Source organism: Tachypleus tridentatus, chromosome 9, assembly GCF_004210375.1.
Source record: "Tachypleus tridentatus isolate NWPU-2018 chromosome 9, ASM421037v1, whole genome shotgun sequence".
Lineage (NCBI taxonomy): Eukaryota > Metazoa > Arthropoda > Merostomata > Xiphosura > Limulidae > Tachypleus > Tachypleus tridentatus.
In genome coordinates this window covers 125,943,295-125,962,735 of record NC_134833.1, presented here as the reverse complement: position 1 = coordinate 125,962,735, position 19,441 = coordinate 125,943,295, and the positions used below count along the sequence as shown (strand labels likewise).

Sequence of the window (19,441 nt, the reverse complement as noted above, 5' to 3'; positions counted from 1 at the left end):
ACCAATGTATTACCATAACTTCACCATTAAAGTCAATTTCAGTAGGAAGCACACTTAACATAACTTGAAGGTTTTAAAATTAAAAATATTTACCAATTGTCTAATTATCACTAAAGAAGGTATTAATTATAATTTAATTGCTCATATGTCGTAAACATTGCAGAAGCTTGCAAAGTTTTTAATTCCAACTATGAATATGTCACAAAAGCATACTTTTTAAAATAATTTATAATTTGTATATCGGACCAAATAAATTATTACAATTGCTCGTGCATTTTCCGTAACTTACTCGTTTTGGGAACATATCTGTAGCATAATCGATGTGAAATTACCCTCTTTCACAGAACGTGTATTTATCCACGTTTTACCAAGTGCCTAAATATAAAAGTAGTAATAGATGAGATAATAGTGCTACGATGTGTAAACAACTACTACTGAATTAGAACATTAATATTTGTCACTTCACCGTTATTTCATCAATTTGTTACTAAGATAGCTTAAAGATAACCTACATGGTAGGTATGAAATTTAACTAAAAGAAAGATGGTATTTAGCTTAATTTGTGCGAAGAAATTCACTATGCACGTTCACGTAAAAAACGTATTAAATTTAAAATCAAAATTGTGTATGTTTGTAGAAACTTCATTGGGAATTATGAAGAACTGAAACAATAAATAATTCTACTCCTATTTTAAATGGTTGAAAGATATTTTGGTAGTTCAGCTTTTGGCGTAATTTTATATATGAGATATGTCTACTCTACTCAATACAGTAACAACCTACTCCCCAGTCATTATATACATTTTTAAACTGAATTAGACTGTTGCTAAAGGTTCTTCCGGCATTATAGTACATATTGTTTCAAACTTATTTTATTGTAGTCTAATTGCAACCTTTTTATACAAAACATAAAGGGGAAGCTACTAGGTGATCATGGAAGTATTAAACATGAAGGTTGAATCCTTGGCTGATGAGAAGCAGGATTCTTTGTTGGGCATCAAATTGATGAAAAAGGAAGATGAAACCTTCACAATAATTAGTAGTAAGTCTATGTATTTGGAATTTTAATGCTTTACATTCTTTCCAATTTTAGTATTGTGCATTTGACCTGTTTTTAATTTAGCAGCGTGCCTGGATTTTCCATTATTCATTGGAAACTTTTTCACCAAATTTATATTTATATTCATAAGTAAAATTAGGCTGCATTCTCTTGATTATTTTGGTCTTCAATATTAAAAGCATGAATGCAGTAACACATCAATAATTTTATTTTATACTATCACCTTTAAATGATGCTTCCCCCCAATTCACCACATTTCCACCTTCCATGTGACTATTGACTGTTTTGGAAACTTTCTTCTCTAGTTGAAACATTGTTGGTTATTCGACTATGAATGACCATTGATGTTTTGTTGTCACTCATTGATCAACATATTTAGATCAGATAGAGGATTTAGAAAGAATTTGCATGTACATTCTTGTTACTTGTATTTTGATCTAACTGAGTGTACAAGGATCTCATTGGTTCTCTATTGGCCCTGATTGATTAACATGTGTGCAGTGACCATGAGTATACAAGGATTTCATTGGTTCTTTATTGGGATCTCATCAATGCTTTGTTGTCCCTGCCAGGTTAATAAATATTTGTGAACTGACTATGAGTGTGCAAAACTGGCCTATCTTTATAGATGTTAAGATATAGAAAAATATAAAGTTTTGCTGATAAAAAAAACAAAAAAATTTAGGAGACATTGGAGATTAGAGATATAAAACTTGTAAAGTTTACAGATAAATAAAAGTATTTTTGATCTTAATGTGAAAAATCACTTTGTACTCAGAAAAGTAATCAAAACTGTTGAATACATTCAAAGGCAAATATTTATCAAAATACTCAATTATAATATTTGTTTTTTTATACAAAATCTTGTAATTTTCACTGAAAGACTGCCATATTTTATTAAAATATAATACTATATTAAAAGCTACATTTTGGAGACTGTAACAAGTACAAGACTGTAACAAGGCTCAGTCTATTCAAGCCTCTATAGAAAGTGTTAATGGATACATCGGGTGCCAGGGCTGCTATGGAAACTGAGCCATATAAAGTTCAAAATTCTTGTAGTTTCTTTGCTTCATAAAACCTTATGAGTTTTCCTACTACATTTAAAACCAGAATATTTCTTAGTATCATCTTATTCATATTGGTAACCTGTTCCTTTCTCATAGTTGAAATTTCAGTTTTGTCCTTTTCTTTAACTTTTCAGCTTGGACCTATTAATTATCACTATCCTTTCCTTCAGCTGGTATCTGATCTGCTGTTCTTTAGACTACTCTGCCAATCCCTTGTTGTGTCTTCTTCCCATGACTGCTGTCACTGAAATTTTGTATTATTATCTTATTTCTGTATTAAGTGGAAACAGCATCACATTTAAAATGAAGACTACTCAAACTAGGGTTGAGGATTTAGTAATATTTGTTCATTCATTGTTCAACAATTCCAGTAATTAGGTTCTGTCAGCCACTTCTTTTCTGTTTAGTCAGCAACTGAAAGTTAACAAAAACTTGGTATTTGATTTCCCTGTCATCAGCTGTTCATAAATAAATTATCAGATAAAAACTGTTAATAGGTGTTGCTAGCAACTTGTTTTCATTTTAGTAAGCATTCAGAAATAGTGTTAGTGATAGATAGCCCTAGTAACATTCAATAACAAAGTCAGTCTGAACATGTTTTGGGCCAGTGGGAATCAAACTTGAGAACTTCAAATCATGAGAAGGACTCCTCCCTCAGTTAAAAAAAAAAAAAAAAAAATTAGCTGAACAAACTAGATGTTTAAAACAACTTGCAAGTGAACAATTGGACAGAGCAAAGATAATCCATTTTACAGCTTTTGGTTTAACAGTAATCAAATATTTTATTATGAATTTCCTTCCATAAACAGAAATTTCAATGAAGAAAAGTTAACATAGAGATGAACACTTTTCTTCATTTTTCTGCTATTGATGTTACACAAGAGTAGTTTTCTCAAACTCATCAGTATTTGTTTCTGAAATTTAAAATAAATAAAATGATAGCCTTACCTGAAACATTCTCAGAATTTAAATTTAAAATTTCTTGTAATTCATCTAAGTGGCTGACAAAACAACCTAATGAATTTATTTAACGGTTAAAAGTAGAATTTACAAAGGTAATATGAAAACTATGAACATCAGTTTAACATTAAAAATAATTAACTCATTTAAATTTTAAGATATTCATTTGAGGACAGTTTAAAAAGAATTCTAGTTCACAGAATATCATAAGGAAGAAAAAGGTTTATATTGATTCAGTTAATAGCTGTTTCTGAAACAGTTTTGACAAATTTATCTCAAAAGCTACAAAATGAGTAGTTGCATATATTGCCTCAGTATTTTAACTTGGAGGATTACTAATATAGCTGTAAGAACTTTGTACTGTCACACATGCTGTCTGACTAACTCTATCCAAATAACTTTTATTACAGCAAAGGCTACTTTTTATGACAGTTTTAGTGTATTTTGGTTCCTCAAAGTATGCACCTTTCTACCATCCAAGCCTATCTCAGTGATTTGTAGTTGTTTGTTGAAAAATCATCTCTTCAGAATATATACTTTGTTAGTTATCTGAGTGTTTGTACACTGTTTAACAGTGCTGCTACTGATAAACAATTCAGTGTTATGGAATGAAAAGTTTAACTGTTGCTAAAATTCAACAATATCCAAATTCCAGTGTTTAAATTGTTAATATTTTTATGTTGTTGGAATGAGCAGGAAAAAATAGCTGATGTATATTATGTATTGGTCATCATTGTCTCAACTTCCTTTTATAACAAACTAAAAGACTTTTATAAACACTTGATTTTACAGTTTTTTAGAAACTATTAAGACCTTTAGTTTAGCCAAAAAAAAACAAAAAAAAAACTGGAAAAGTATAGAACTGGCAATTTTGCAGTACTATAACAGCTTAGCATTCTGCTGAATATATTATTCTGGTGTCAGAAGGGCTAGCTTACTTGTACTTGAAGTTGTTGAGATAACTTACACATCTAAATGTTGCAATTTAACATAGGTAGTGCAGAAACAGTATAGCATTTAACTGACTTCAACACATATTGCTCATCAAGACACTTCAGGCTAAAACTGCTGCCTTCATAGTGAGTGTCATTCATTATGATATTCATTGGCATTATTTAGAAAAAAAGAGGGGAAACAACTGATAAAAAACAATTAAAAATAAGGATGATGTAGAGATGTAAATTACAAAAGTACAGGAATAAGGTAGGAATTAATACACAAATTTCATACTAATTCTGTTTTTTTCTTTCTGTGCTTTATGGCATTTCCATCCCTGCAGCAGCATTATTTTTGAAATTTTCTTTTCACTACTTGTTTTAAGTGATTTCTAAAGATGTGTTTAACCCCTAACAATTAAGATCTCTTACACTGGTTTAAAAATGAAATTTGCATAGTCTCTCCCTTGTGATATGAGACACTGTTAGGCAGTTTTATCTATCTTGGTAGAAGCCATTTCAAATTGTTGTTGATGTTATTCCTTCCTCTGTGCTAGTAAACCCGTTAGAGGATGATGCTCTTTGGAGGTAAGTAGAGGATATTGGTAGGTTTCCCACATCTATGCATGGAACTTTGAGACATTAGAGACATGATATCTATTTTGCAATGGATGTTTCATAGTTCCAGTCAAGATGAGAGTGCAGCATACTGCTTAATTTTCATGTTCTTTTGCCTCCACTCAATGTTTCCATTACAATGATCTAAATAATTTGAGAAGTACTTTGTTCTTTTTGATTCTTTCTGAGTTCCTTCTGGCTCCACTGCTTGTATGAACTTGTTAGATTTATCAGACTTGTATGATGGGTATTTTAAGTCCAGAAGGTTTAGAAATGTTTTGCTTTCTTAATGTGGCAACCTGTTTAACCACCATTTGGGACTGCAACTAACAATATGCATGGCATTCCAAGCAAATGTTTTAGAACTTGACCTTTGCTGAAAATTGATTTTTTTTATGTGTCTGTATATTATACTAAAAGTACAGAAGAGGCCTGTATGCATGTTATGTGGATTTTGATTATGTTTTAGTGAAGTGTAAGCTATACTGCATTTTGTTATAGACAAATCTACATTATTCATACTTTTAGCTATAGGGGAAGAAAGTTCTCTTCCTACCATTTTGAAGTTTGATATAACAAAAGAGGAGCAAGAGGAAAGAGTTGATGGAGAATCAGAGAAAAATGAGGTAATTTGTAGGTTAAACCTTTTATTGTTGTGTTATTAAGCAGAATGTGTAGCTGTCTTATGTTTTTTTTTTACTTTGCATAGGAATCTAGTTAGTAATGACATGTTTATAGTCACAAGCTAAATAAATCCACTACAAGTTTGCCACATTGTTGTGAAAACACTCATTACAGTTTTTCTTCTTGCTGCAGTAATATTACTAGACTACAGGTGTTTCCACATGTGCACTTTCTACCAATTACCTGTGTAAACTTCATCAGTTGAATGAAATAGTAACTTTAAAGTTTGGATTTTTCTTGAGATTATAAAACATATACTGTGTTGAATCATCTATAACATTTACTGTAGTTTAGTACATTATATTAAGCCTATTATTATGCCCTACATCATTGTTGGTGCTGCTCTGTCAGACAGCTGTGCTTCTTTATTACAGTAGTACAGCAGAAGAGTTTCCATTGTGTGAGACTCCATTGTAATGTTGTAATCTTTTGTGATTTAGTTGTGTATAGTTGCCTGAAGCATATGGGTGGATTCTCATCTGTTACAAGAAGATGCCATGCTGTGCTTACCATGGCTAGTTGCACGTTTGTTTTGGAAGTTCTGCTGATAGCTGGGTAATTAATGGTATTCATTAACCTGTAAAACAATGGATTCATTAGTTGATTACATTTTCTTGTAACTTTCTCATACCCCTTTATCTAGTGTGATAAACTTCTGAAGATTGTCATTTATACATTTTGTGAAAAACAAGCTATTTGAATAAAATTAATATTCTAAAAAGTAAATTTCTGTTAAATAAGACTTGAACCTTTTTGTACTTGGAAAATTAATTCCTAATGTCCACTTAAAAACAGCAACCAATATTTAGTATTATGTAACTTAACAGTAATATCACATTTATCTTTGTAAATCAAATAAGTGGGTAATTAACCTTTTAACACAGGCTTGGTCAATTTCAGTGATCATGTGACCTCTATATACTCATTTAGTTTTTATAGATTTAATATTTTTGTCTTTCAGCATAGTGTGTATATCAGCACAAAATTTATTAGTCTTTCAGTTAAAATCATGTATTTTACATATAAAAGTAATATTTTTAATGAAGTATTTTAATAAATTAAAATAAAAGATTTGTCCATAAATATATTGAGTATTTGTTTTGAATAGTTTATCTGAGTAATTTTCATGTTAAAATTATTGTTTTGTTGCCTTTGAACTGTAAAAATATTTTTCTTTTTATTGGTAGTAATGCACTAAATAATTTTTCAGAATAATCTCAGTAATTTTCATGTTAAAATTAAGCAAAATATTGCTTTTTCTTCATTTTAGAAATCTCAAATTTAATATATAATTTAACATAAGAAAGAACTGTTTTGCGATTATTGCAGCTGAAACCCAAACCCTCAGATCACAAGTTCCCATACCTTTTCAGTTGTGTAATTTTGATTAACAATTTAACTTATGTAACACTAATCAGTGTAACTGATTTCAACAACTAACTCTAGTTCTGGTTCCTATATTGATCCATATGTCTTTGTTTTCAAATGCTAATGGATATTTTAATTTTGGAAATCTGAAGTTTCTAATTTGAATAAATCTTTATGGTCTGTATTTATGAATTTTTTGCATAAGAAAGGACTGTTGTACACCTTTTTGAAAAGTGATCAATTTTCATTTGTATTATATTGTCTTTAAAATGCTACAGAATGTCAATTGTAGTTCTTATGCAAGCTGTTCTGTCACAATTTTATATCGTCTGTGGTTGTAACATGACTTGCTTATTCATCTATCCAACATCATTTTAACATGTGTTTATACTAAAAGTGAGTTTGAGAATTTTTTCATTAAGTCACTATAATCTGGTCAGTATTGTGTGCAGCTAGAATTCTGTGTCAAGTTACACGTTATACACAACTGTAAGAAGTATAATTTTCTATTGAATCAACTGTTATTTTTTTCACAATGTAAATGTGTAGTATCCTTTCTTAATTCAGCCATTATGTTACATAATAGAAATCTGTATAATCAACAATTATGTTACATCACATAAAGGTTTAGTATTTTGTGTTTAATCAGCCATTATGTTATCAGAGGGATGGGAAAATAATAATAAAAATAAATCCCAAACCTGTCATGAACTTGTTCCCTGGAGAGACATATGATCAATCAGACCTTAATGCTCTCGTTGAACAGTTGCCGTCTCCATTTCTAATCCTGGGGGACTTTAATGGACATCATCCCCTCTGGGGAAGTGCTGTTATTGATAGGAGGGGTTGCTCTGTAGAGCGTATGCTCTCTGATCACAATCTTTCTTTCTCAATACTGGTTCTTCCATTTATATTCATGCACCTAGTCAGTCCTTTACTGCTATTGATCTCTCGGTTTGCTCCCCTTCATTATTTTCCTATTTTTCATGGAGGGTTGACAATAATCCACTAGGCAGTGATCATTTTCCTATACTTTTGAGAGAGACTGGCCGTGGTTGATGCCACCCTACCCGCATGCCCCAGTGGAACCTGGATCAGGCAAACTGGTCCACTTTCACTGCTCTTGCAGAACTTGATCCTGCCATCGTGAATCAGCCATCAATAGACAACTGTGTGGCAGCGGTAACTGACTGTATTATACAAGCAGCTGCTCAGTGTATTCCTAAAACCTCGACACGTTTTCCACAATATCCTTGTCCGTGGTGGAATCCTGCTTGCCACTTGGCACGGAAGGCTCAAAAACGAGCCTGGGATATTTTCCGTAGATATCCCACACTTCAAACCGCATCACTTTCCAACGGACCCGTGTGCATGCTAGGTGGGTAAGACGTCAAAGCCAGAAGGAATCTTGGATTAAGTTCACAACTAGCATATCTTCTACCACCAGTTCCAAGGTCATATGGGACAGGATTCAAAAGGTCAGTGGGCACTGCAATTCTGTCCCCCTCTTCATCATACTCTCTGATGGCCAAGAGGTAGCTGATGTCCAAAGAATTGCCGATACTCTAGGTTAAAGCTTTTGCCAGGTATCTAGCACTTCTGCTTGTTCCTCCACCTTCTTGGCCATCAAGACTCGGGCAGAGCATTCACCTCTTTCCTTGCAAACTGACTGTCTTTTTGACTATAATTGTCCCTTTACACTGGTGGAACTGAAAATGGCCCTTCATCGGTCTGACAGTACATCTGTTGGACCTGATGATGTAAACTATGATATTCTTCTACTTGTTTTTAACCAGATCTGGCAGGAGAATGTTTTACCTGATGCTTGGCACCAGGCTATTATCTTAACCTTCTCTAAATCTGGGAAAGATCCCAAGATACCTTCACACTACCATCCAATTGCTTTGACGAGCTGTCTCTGTGAGACTTTAGAGAGGATGGTTAATACTCGTCTTGTTTGGTTCCTTGAATCAAACAACCTCCTCTCGCCCACCCAGTGTGGGTTCCGACGACAGCATTCCACCACAGACCACCTAATTCGACTTGAAAAATCAATCAGAGAAGCCTTTTTCAAATGCCAACATCTTGTTTCAATATTCTTTGACATTAAGAAGGCTTACCATTTACCTATGTTTATTAAAAATTTTTAATGTACAGGATATTCCAAGTTTGTGTGGGTTCGACATTTTCCCCTTCTTTTATACAGGAACTTGGTCCCTCAGGGCTGTGTTTTGAGTGTTACACTTTTCAGTATAAAGATAAATGCTATCACTGAACAACTCCCTCTCACTCTTGCAAACAGGCTCTATGTTGACGACTTTCACATCTCTTGTCAGTCGTCGAACATGAGATGTATTGAGCGGCAACTACAAACTGCCCTCAATTGTGAACTGAGGTGGACTATGGCGAACGGCTTTAATTTTCCTCTCTCTAAAACCATTTGCATGCACTTTTGCCACCAATGGGCTACCCACCCTGATCCTGAACTCCATATCGGTGAAGTTTCGCTGCCAGCTGTTCCTGAGACCTAGTTCTTGGGGCTTATCTTTGAAGATAAGCTGACCTTTATACCACACTTAAAGCAGATACGGATCAAATGCACAAGAGCACTGAACATCCTCCATGTCCTCTCTACTGCCAGTTGGGGAGTGGATCGATGTTCTATGTTAAAGATATATCGTGCTCTTATTTGTTCAAAACTCGACTATGAATCAGTGGTCTATGGCTCTGTTAGACCCTCGGCGTTAAAGATGCTGGACCCCATTCATCATCAAGGACTTTGACTCTGCACTGGGGCTTTCCGCACCTCCCCAGTTCAGAGCTTACATGTGGAATCTCACGAACCTTCTCTGCACTTTCGCCGTTTGCAACTGTCTTTACTGTATTCTTGGAAACTTTGCTCCTTACCAAAGCATCCCACTTGGGGATGTGTTTTCCTTCTTCAGTGGGCCTTACTTTTTCAAAACAGATGATCTGCCATTGCTCCTTTTGGCCTTTGCATCCAGGCGTAATTGGATGAATTGGGTCTGTCCTTGGAAAACATTGCAGAATCCACTGGTCAGCCCATCCCCCCATGGCATATTACAGCCCTCAAATGTAACCTTTCTTTAAGTCATCTAAAAAAGGCAGATACTCCTGACTGGAAGTACCGTCTTTTATTTATTGAATATCTTTCGAACAACCTTTCTATTCCAATTTATACGGATGGTTCAAAATCAGGTGACTCTGTGGGCTCTGCCATGGTTTGTTGCAGTGCGGTGGTTGTATGCAGAATCCCCTCTACAGCTTCTGTGTTCACTCCTGAATTGTATGCCATATCTCATGCCCTGGATCATATTGAAGCTGAGCAGTACTCCAACTGCACTATTTATACTGACTCCCTTTGTTCTCTGCTGGCTTTGGAATCACTTCACGTTGGCTCACACCCTGTTCTCGCTGATATTCAAAACCGACTGGCCCATTTCACATTAACATCTACTTCTATCCAGTTTTTCTGGATACCAGACCACGTTGGTATTCGCGGGAATGTGCTTGCAGACGTGGCAGCTAAATCTGTCTGCTCTGGCACTGTCACCACTGTGCCTATTCCGTACATGGACTATGGTCCTGTATTCAAGGCTCGGCTCCGTGCCAGCTGGCAGTCCACTTGTAGTAAGCAATGTGACAACAAGCTTTTTCAAATAATACCCTATATTGGGCTTTGGCTGTCTTGCTTCCGTAAGGTTCGGAAGGAGGAAGTTGTTCTTACTAGACTACGCATTGGTCACAGTTTTTTAACTCATCATTTTTTTTTATCTGGAACTGATGCACCAGTGTGTAGTTTGTGTCACACTCAAATCACTGTAGCCACATTTTACTCTTCTGCCATCGTTATGACTCTCAACGACGGCACTATTTTAAACATGTTCTGTCACAGGGTTTGTCTGTAACTTTAAACTGTGTTATTGGTGATGATGACACTGTCCACCTTGATAAAGTTTTTAGTTTTTTAATGGCCATTAATTTTTTTAACCTCATTTAAGTGTTTGATTTTGATTCATTACATCTTTTTAATTGTGGTTCCCTTTTCAGTCTCAATCTCTCTAGTTCAATTTGACACTGTAAAATGGCCAGAACATTAAATAACTCGACACCAAGACTGCAAAGGCCAACTTCAGGTGACACTGTCCACCTTGATAAAGTTTTTAGTTTTTAAATGGCCATTAATTTTTTTAACCTCATTTAAGTGTTTGATTTTTATTCATTACATCTTTTTAATTGTGGTTCCCTTTTCAGTCTCAATCTCTCTAGTTCAATTTGACACTGTAAAATGGCTAGAACATTAAATAACTCGACACCAAGACTGGAAAGGCCAACTTTCCAGTTGCTGCTGTTTGAACTATCCATTTAACTACCCGTTAGTCGTCCTGGCGAGTTGTTATTACACTTTTGCTGCATGTCATTTAACACTTTTATTACTTTACCTTTTAGTAATGGCCATAATGACACATAACCCTGAACCGGGACTGGAAAGACCAACTTCAGGTGAATGACGGTGGTTCTTGTACTTACCTGTTAGTCTTCCTGGCGGGTTATGATCATTACCATTTTGATAGAGAAAGTCCTTTACAACTTCTCTTATTCTGCTTTCTCTCTTAACATTGTAGACTAGGTGTCAACATTGATTTTATACTTTTTCTGTTTTTCAATGATGTTTTGTTTTACCTTCATTCTCTTTTATGTATTTTACTACATTTAATTTATTTTACCTTTTTACTGGATGTTTGGCGCAGATAGCCTAGCTGCTTTGTGCCATAAAACACTAAATCAATCAATCAGTCATAAACTGAACAAGTGGAACTAAACATTACATTCATTGTGTTTGGTGTCAACAGACCCTTCTGAATGGTCATCATTTTCTCACAAGAATTGTTTACCCAAAAGTTGCATCAAGCATGAGAGGAGAGAAAGTTTTAAACGTATCTGACTTTGCTTGGTACCCATCACTGAGATGGGATTTTTCCTGCAAGACTCTTTTTATGATATATTTATATAAAGGACCTGGCCATTTTCACACCTTGTATGAAATGAAAAACAACAAATCAGATAGAATGAAGTGTAAATATCCTTTCTAAACATGGCTGGTATCAGTATTAAAACTTTAATTAAAATAAAGTGCAGAACAAAGAGAGTTAGTAACCTTGTTAACCTGAAGATGACCTAAGAAGGTTGAAACATTGTTCTGTACTTTATTTTAATTAAAGTTTTAATATCTGTTACCAACCATCTTGAAAATATATTTTTCTTCAAATTGGTTTCTCATTATCTTATGAACCAAGTGAAATTCTGGCCCACTTGTTGGTTCTCTACCAGGTGACTTCCATCCCATGGAAACCAAATCTTGTAATCTTGTCCTTTTTTTCACTATTTCAGAAAGATACTCATTTGTAAACTAAATTTCATTTGTTCACACACCATTATCAGTGTAGGATACTAGCTATTCATGGTATATAATGGTAGGTATTGTGTCCAAAGTTGTGATTTTTCTCACTTAAGAAATGTATTTCAGATAGATAGGTAGATACCTTTCTGTACCATTTTCCCCTCCAAATTACAATGAATTTTGTTTGCCTTATCAAGAAGGAGCCTATGATATGTGCTTGTGCTCACAAGATTTACTGTGTATGGATGCTGTATCCACCACCCATTGGTGAAGGGCTACATTATAATGGTCATGTCATAAGCTGGTGCATTACATGTAGACATATAGGAATGGAAAGTTGTTTAAGGCAAAGAAAATTCCACTACAGTTGTGCATGAGGAAATGATTCTTAGTGGTGCAGAGGCATAAATATCAATGTGAAATACATTTTTAAGTAAGAAAAGTGTTGAAACCTGGAAAGTTATTAAAGTGCCATCTTGTGGAGAGTTCTATAAAACTGATAGAACTGAAGCATTAGAGTGCCAGAGCTGGTCATATATAAAATACTACTGTGTGATTATTTTAATCTTTTCCTCCACATGAGATCCTGTATTGGTGATGGGACCTTGCAGTGAAAGTTCTCTCTATATAATTTACCTTCTTTGTAATTCAAACATCCACCAATGTCTTTACTGTGCAAGGCAATTTGTGAGTGGAAGGAGAGAATTCTGGAGGTTGATAAATATAAGAATCACTGCAACACACCACATTCACCCTGAGCCACTATTGTAGATCCTTAATCCTTTAATGCTGCCACCATTTCTAAACTCCTTTCTTCACATACTACTGTGTTACATTTGGAATTTAATTAAACCACCCTACTATCAATGTATTTTAATAAAATTATTATTATAAAATACATTATAAATAAAAAATTTATTCAAGTCTAAAAAGATATTTAAATAAAACATTTAGGAAGTAGGATGGGTTCACCAAAAAGTAAGGAAACAAGGTAGGAATGGATGTCATGTAATTACACTTTATAGTTTTTGACATGGTGCAACTTTATACTGGATGTGGCCCTTATTCCACCCATTTCTGTTACATGTGTTTTTTATAACTTAATAGTTGTTAAAACTAAAGAAAGATGTATATAGCTAAATTTCTCTGTTGTGAACTTTGCTTCAACAACTTAGTACAAATACATGTATGTAATCAAATTATGTGGCCCTAAAAATGCATAACATCGTAAGGGGGTGTGTGATGTTGGAAGTAAGACAGAATTTTCTGATAGTCATAGTTTGTTTAAGGGAGATATTATAGATATTTGACTGGTAAGGGGTGAACCTTAAGAATAGTATCTAAAACACCCCTGATTTTTGAAAATTTTAACTTTGTTGAGTATTTAGAAAGGACTTGCAACTGATATAACTCATAGTCAATAATTGAATCAAAATAAAACATCAAGTAGAAATAGGTGGAATGATGACCACAACCATTTTGAGGTTGCATCATGTCAAAAATCACCAAGTGTTGTAATGTTATCCTACCTATTCCTACTTTGTTTTCTTACTTTTTGGTGCACCCATTTCTTCTTCCTGATTCTTTTATTTAAAATTTTTTTTACACTTATTTTGTAGGTTTTCTGACGCTAAGTATTGAGAGTGACTGGGCTCTAGGGCTATCCTTTGCATAGCTTTCTTAGAACTGCCCTCATCAATTTCTGGCTTTTGCTGATATCTTTGTTGTAGTTTTTCTTCCACCTAGCAACCTTTTCTTTAGCTGGATTAATAGCTATGACTTGTTTCACATATTTAGCATTATAGTTTCAAACCTTTTCTCTATTCTTGCTCTCTTCACTTTGATAAAGACTTTTCAAGGTTATTGAGATATTTTCTGTGTTTCTTTCATATAGTGATAACACTAGTTATTATACGTTTTAAATGTTGTTTGTTATTTGATTTTAGAATCTATCTGTTCAAGTGAAAATGGAAGAGACTGGCAATCTGTTACCTGATGATGTTATTTCAAAGTTTAGTTACAGTGATAATGAGGATCAAAATAATTCACAAAATAATGTTACAAATGTGAAAAGAGAAAGTGGATTTCAAAGAGATATTGAATCTGGATTAGAAAGAACATCTGGTGAGTATGGACCTCTCATGAAACTTGAGCTCTTTGACACTGGTGTGACACCGTATAAACTTGGTTGATAGGATTGATAAACATAATTTCTTTACTATAACTTCTGTGACAACACAGGACCTATTTGTCCATCTCGGTTGTCCCATCCTAAAAACAAACTAAAATCTTTAATAAATAAATCTAAAATGAATAATTTAAAAAATCTTAAGGCTAGCCCTTTTCATTGACATAATTACCAAGTTTTCTCTTAAACTCACTTAAATTTACTGTATCCACAATATCTGAAGGCAGCCCATTCCAAAGGCCAATAAGTGTGTTTTAAAAATGAAATTCTGAAAATGACTTTTACTGTGCCAAAAATTTGTATTTTTTAATCCTACTGTTCTCACTGTTAAGTATCAAAAGAAAATGTTGCACCAACATTATCAGTTCTATGATGTTAAACACTTCAATCAGATTCCATCTAACTCTTCATTTCTCAAGAGAAGACAGTTTATGAAAACCCCTCCATTCTTGGTACCATTCTAATTACCCTTCTCTGAACCCTTTCCAACAGTTCGATGTGTTTTCTAAGGTATGAGCAGATTAAACACACTATTCCAAATGTGGCCAAACCAATGAACTATACAATAAAATTATAATCTCTTTAGACTTTTATTCAGTATTTCTGTAAACATACAACTTTTATTTGCCATTCCATAAGCATGGATGGTTTAAAGACTGATCAGTTATTGCACCAAGATCCTTTTCTTTCATGACACTATTAAGGTTATTCCCACCCAAATTATACTTACAACTGAAATTGAGATAACTCACATGTATTATCCTGCATTTATTATTATGATTAAAGCCTATTTGCCATTTATTTACCCAACTCACTAAATTATCTAAATCCCACCAAATATGCTAGTTCTTTCAACCATGGGTCATTATAATGTGATGGTCAATCCCACTATTTGTTGTTAAAAGAGTAGCCCAAGAGTTGGCAGTGGGTGGTGATGAACAACTGCTTTCCTTCTAGACTTTCAATACTAAACTAGGGATGAATAGAACAGATACCCCTTGTTTAACATTGTGTGGAATTCATAACAGACCATAACAATTTTTCATCCAGTCACTCTTCTATTCTATTTGCTAACTTACCCCCCACATCTATACAGATTTTTTTTTACAAGCCTTTTATGTGGCACTTTGTAAAATGCTTTCCAGAAATCCAGATTCACCAAATCTACACCCTAACCCTCATCTACATAAGCAGTAACATTTTCAAGAATTGTAAAAAAAATGTTTTCACAAGATTTTCTCATATTGAAACTATGTTGACTATCCAATAAAATTCTAAACTTTACAAAGGATCTTTTATCAGACTTTCCTAAACAGTTTCTATAACTGATGTAAGACTAATGGGCCTATGATTATTGCAACAATTTTCATCATTTTCCTTGAAAAGAGGAGTGAAATTAGCTAACTTCCAATCCTCTGATAACTACCCATTGTTGTAGAACTTACAAATTATGTTCAGCATGGTACCTTACTTTCACTCTCATGTACAGCTATTATCTTTCACAGCAGACCTTTTTTGTGAAAATATTTGCACATACCATGAGTCTTTTGCTCCCAAGCACCCCTCAATTTATATGGTTTAACTGCAATTTTTCATGCAACAGACCTGCACTAACAGCCTTACCACACACCCAGGTGACCCCCCTTAATGCTATTCTATTCAACTATCACTTCTTACTCAGCAGTGCTCATGTTCAGATGTTTAGTTTGTACTCTCTTCAACTTTTTTTCTTATTTTTGTATCAATTTTTCTCAATTAGTTTACTGTTTATTATAAAATAGTGATATTTGTAAATTATTCCATAGTGGAATTATTTTATATTTCTGCTGAGTTATGGGACTTAATACTTCATTACAATTTTTTCAACTTTTTTGTTTATTTTGGCCAACATGATTGTGTTTGGTTTTTCATTTTGAATTAGGAATTTCAAGTTCTATATTACCACTTTGGAGGTTATATCTTCCATCAGTACAGTTACACAGGCTTCAAATAGTAGTCCTTGATGAGAGTTATTGGCTTTACTTTGTCAGGAGGTTTATCATCCAATGAGCTGACCTTCTTTGGGCCTTAACTTGAGTTTGGGGGCAGCCCACACATATATATAATGTAATAGGGGACATCATTTGATAGATTAAAGTATGGGCTTTCTGTTGGTTATATATATAATGTGATATGATACATTATTTGATATACTAAAGTTTGGTCTTTCTGTTGGTTATATACACTGTTGGCCAAAATTTTAAGGCCAATGAGCATAAAGAAAAAATATGCATTTTGCATTGTTAGACTCAACCACTTATTTGAGTACAGCTTTGAAAGATGAAAATAAGAAAAGGGAAAATAAAAATAATTTTTTTTTTAGCATTTAATAGGGAAAATGTAAACACTGAAATTAGCCTAAATACTAGCTGGTCAAAAGTTTAAGACTATACCAAAAAGAAGTCCTAAACAGGGTAAGAAATGCCCAACAAAAGGTCTCAGTAGTGAGTTGCATGGCCATCATTGCGAATATCTGCAAACATTCACTTTGACATGGTCGATATAAATGCTTGCAGAAGGCTGGCTGGAATGTTATTCCAAGTGGTGAAAATGGCTTCACGAAGATTGTGTACTGTTTGGAGTTGACGTCCATTTCAATAGACTTCCCTTGCTATCCACCACCAAACATTTTCAATGAGGTTCAGTTCAGGCGAATATGCTGGATGGTCCAAAAGAATTGTGTTATTTGTCAGGAAAAAGTCCTTTGTCCTGCAGGCATTGTGGATTGCAGCATTGTCCTGCTAATAGATCCAGTCATTTCCACACAAGTGAGGGCCTTCAGTCAATAAGAATGCTCTCTCTAACATGCCTATATAGCCAGCTGCTGTTTGATGCCCCTGTGTAACCTGAAGCTCCATTGTTCTATGGAAGGAGAAAGCATCCCAAATCATGATGGAACCTTCGGTGGGATATCCTTATCATGCCAGTAACATTGAAAGCCATCTGGACCATCCAGGTTAAATTTTTTCTCATCAGGAAACAAAACCTTTGTCCACTTTTCTATGTCCCATGTTTGGTGCTTCTCAGCAAAGTTTAACCGAGCTGTTTCGTGGTGTGGAAGGAAGTATGGCCTTTGAAGATGTTTACGGTTTGTAAAGCCTTTCTCTCATAGATGACATCTTATTGTTCTCGAGCTGCACTCTGCATCTGTAATTTCCTTAATCTGGTTTAACGATCGGCTGGTGTCTTGTTGGACAACCTGTCGAATCCTCCTGCTCAACGCCAGAAATATTTTCTTGGGCCGACCACTTAAAATTCTCGTTCCCTATTTCTCAGGGTGTTTTAGAAATTTGCAACAGCAGTTTTACTATGCCAAGTCTCACCAGCAATGGCACATTAAGAGAGACCTTGCTTTGCAGCTACACAATTCTGCCATGTTGAAACTCAATTAACTTTTAGCCTTTGCCATGTTTTTACCCAATGTAACAAGGAGATGTCAGTGGGAGATGTTAACAATGCTAATGCTTGAACACAAATGTATAAATTTTGTTACGTGTTTACCGATTAATGCTTCGTTTCAGTGAGGTCTTAAACTTTTGACCAGCTAGTATTTAGGCTAATTTCATAGTCTTCACATTTTTCTTATTAAATGCTAAAAATGTTTTTTTATTTTTATTTTCCCTTTTTTTATTGTCATCTTTTGAAGCTCTACTCAAATAAATGGTTGAGTCTAACAACGCAAAATGCATATTTTGTCTTTATGTTCATTGGCCTTAAGATTTTGGCCAGCAGTGTATATATAATGTATTATAATATATATATAATGTATATATGATACATTGTTTGATATACTAAAGTATAGGTTTTCTGTTGGTTATATACATAATGTAATATGGTAGGTCATTTGATATATTAGAATATGGGCTTTCTATTGGTTATATATATAATGCAATATGGTACATTATTTGCTATACTAAAGTATGCGCTTTCTATTGGTTATATATATAATGCAATATGGTACATTATTTGCTATACTAAAGTATGCGCTTTCTATTGGTTATATATATAATGCAGTAAAAAACATCAGATTTGGCAAGTTGTGAAAGAGAAGATATAGCAAGATTTTCTATATTATGATTCTGTAAACAAATGGCATTGAAGGCCTGTAAATTTAGACTTTACATTAGATGTATCTTTTTTATAATGAGTACTTCACATTAAATTTTATACTCATCAGAGTAGTGATAAATAAATTACAGTTACATAATATTACAATTTGATTTATTATGATTTTATGCCAAGTTTTTCATATTCAGTGATAATAAAGTAGTTTCTTTAGGATTTGAATGTAAATAACTAAATATTGTGACAAGCACTGATTTATCTGTAAGAAAAAGGTCAAAGAATTCTTTGAGTAATTGCTGATCTTTTAATTGTTATTGAACCATGTGATAGGATACTAATTTGAAGTGTGTAGATCTGTGTTTGCCCTTTGTTAGTTTTTACTTGGGAATTATTGAGTGAAAAGTTTTGAAATGATAAAATGTTAACAAGTCATTTAAAAAAAATTAGAATTACATTTTTCTGTAAAAGAATGTGGAAACAGTTCTTGTTTCTATAAAATGAAACATTAAGTAACTTCTCACGTGACCAGTGTTTGTTTTCTTCCAGGTTATTCATGTATAAACTTTGTGAATAGTGATTGAAACCCATTTCTGTAGATTAATGTTACAAGATATCCAGAGACTGTAGTGCTGTTATTTATTTTGATAGATATGATTTGGGGAACACTACAAGCACCATAGAATCTGAAACTTGAATAATACTAAATCTCCAATTTCTTAATTTATCATACTGAGGAGAGTAAGTAAACAACTTCAGATTAGAAGAATGACAACTTCATAAATAATATATACATATATATATATATATGTATATTTATATATAAAATCTTTTGAGTTTAGTTTATATCTTTGCATTTATAAATTTAACATATTTAATTTGTATTTAACATATATAGAACTTTCAACCAAGAACTAGAACTATATTATTGTTATCATGTTAAAGTCGATAACTCAGAAGATTTCACAACAAGAACTTTAAGTTGGAAAATATCTCTCAACAGTTAATCCAGGAAAGTACTGTGGTTTTTAAGAC

The 19,441-nt window shown here is 33.7% G+C and overlaps 1 protein-coding gene across 1 annotated transcript in view; it reads left to right on the top strand.

The window, feature by feature from the left end:
- Positions 1–19,441, top strand: part of LOC143227482 (uncharacterized) — a 73,825-nt gene that overhangs the window by 46,106 nt on the left and 8,278 nt on the right. The window contains exons 8-10 of the mRNA XM_076458924.1: positions 928–1,042; positions 5,172–5,269; positions 14,064–14,241. Of these exons, the coding sequence (XP_076315039.1) occupies positions 928–1,042; positions 5,172–5,269; positions 14,064–14,241 (391 nt within the window). The remainder of the gene's footprint in view (positions 1–927; positions 1,043–5,171; positions 5,270–14,063; positions 14,242–19,441) is intronic.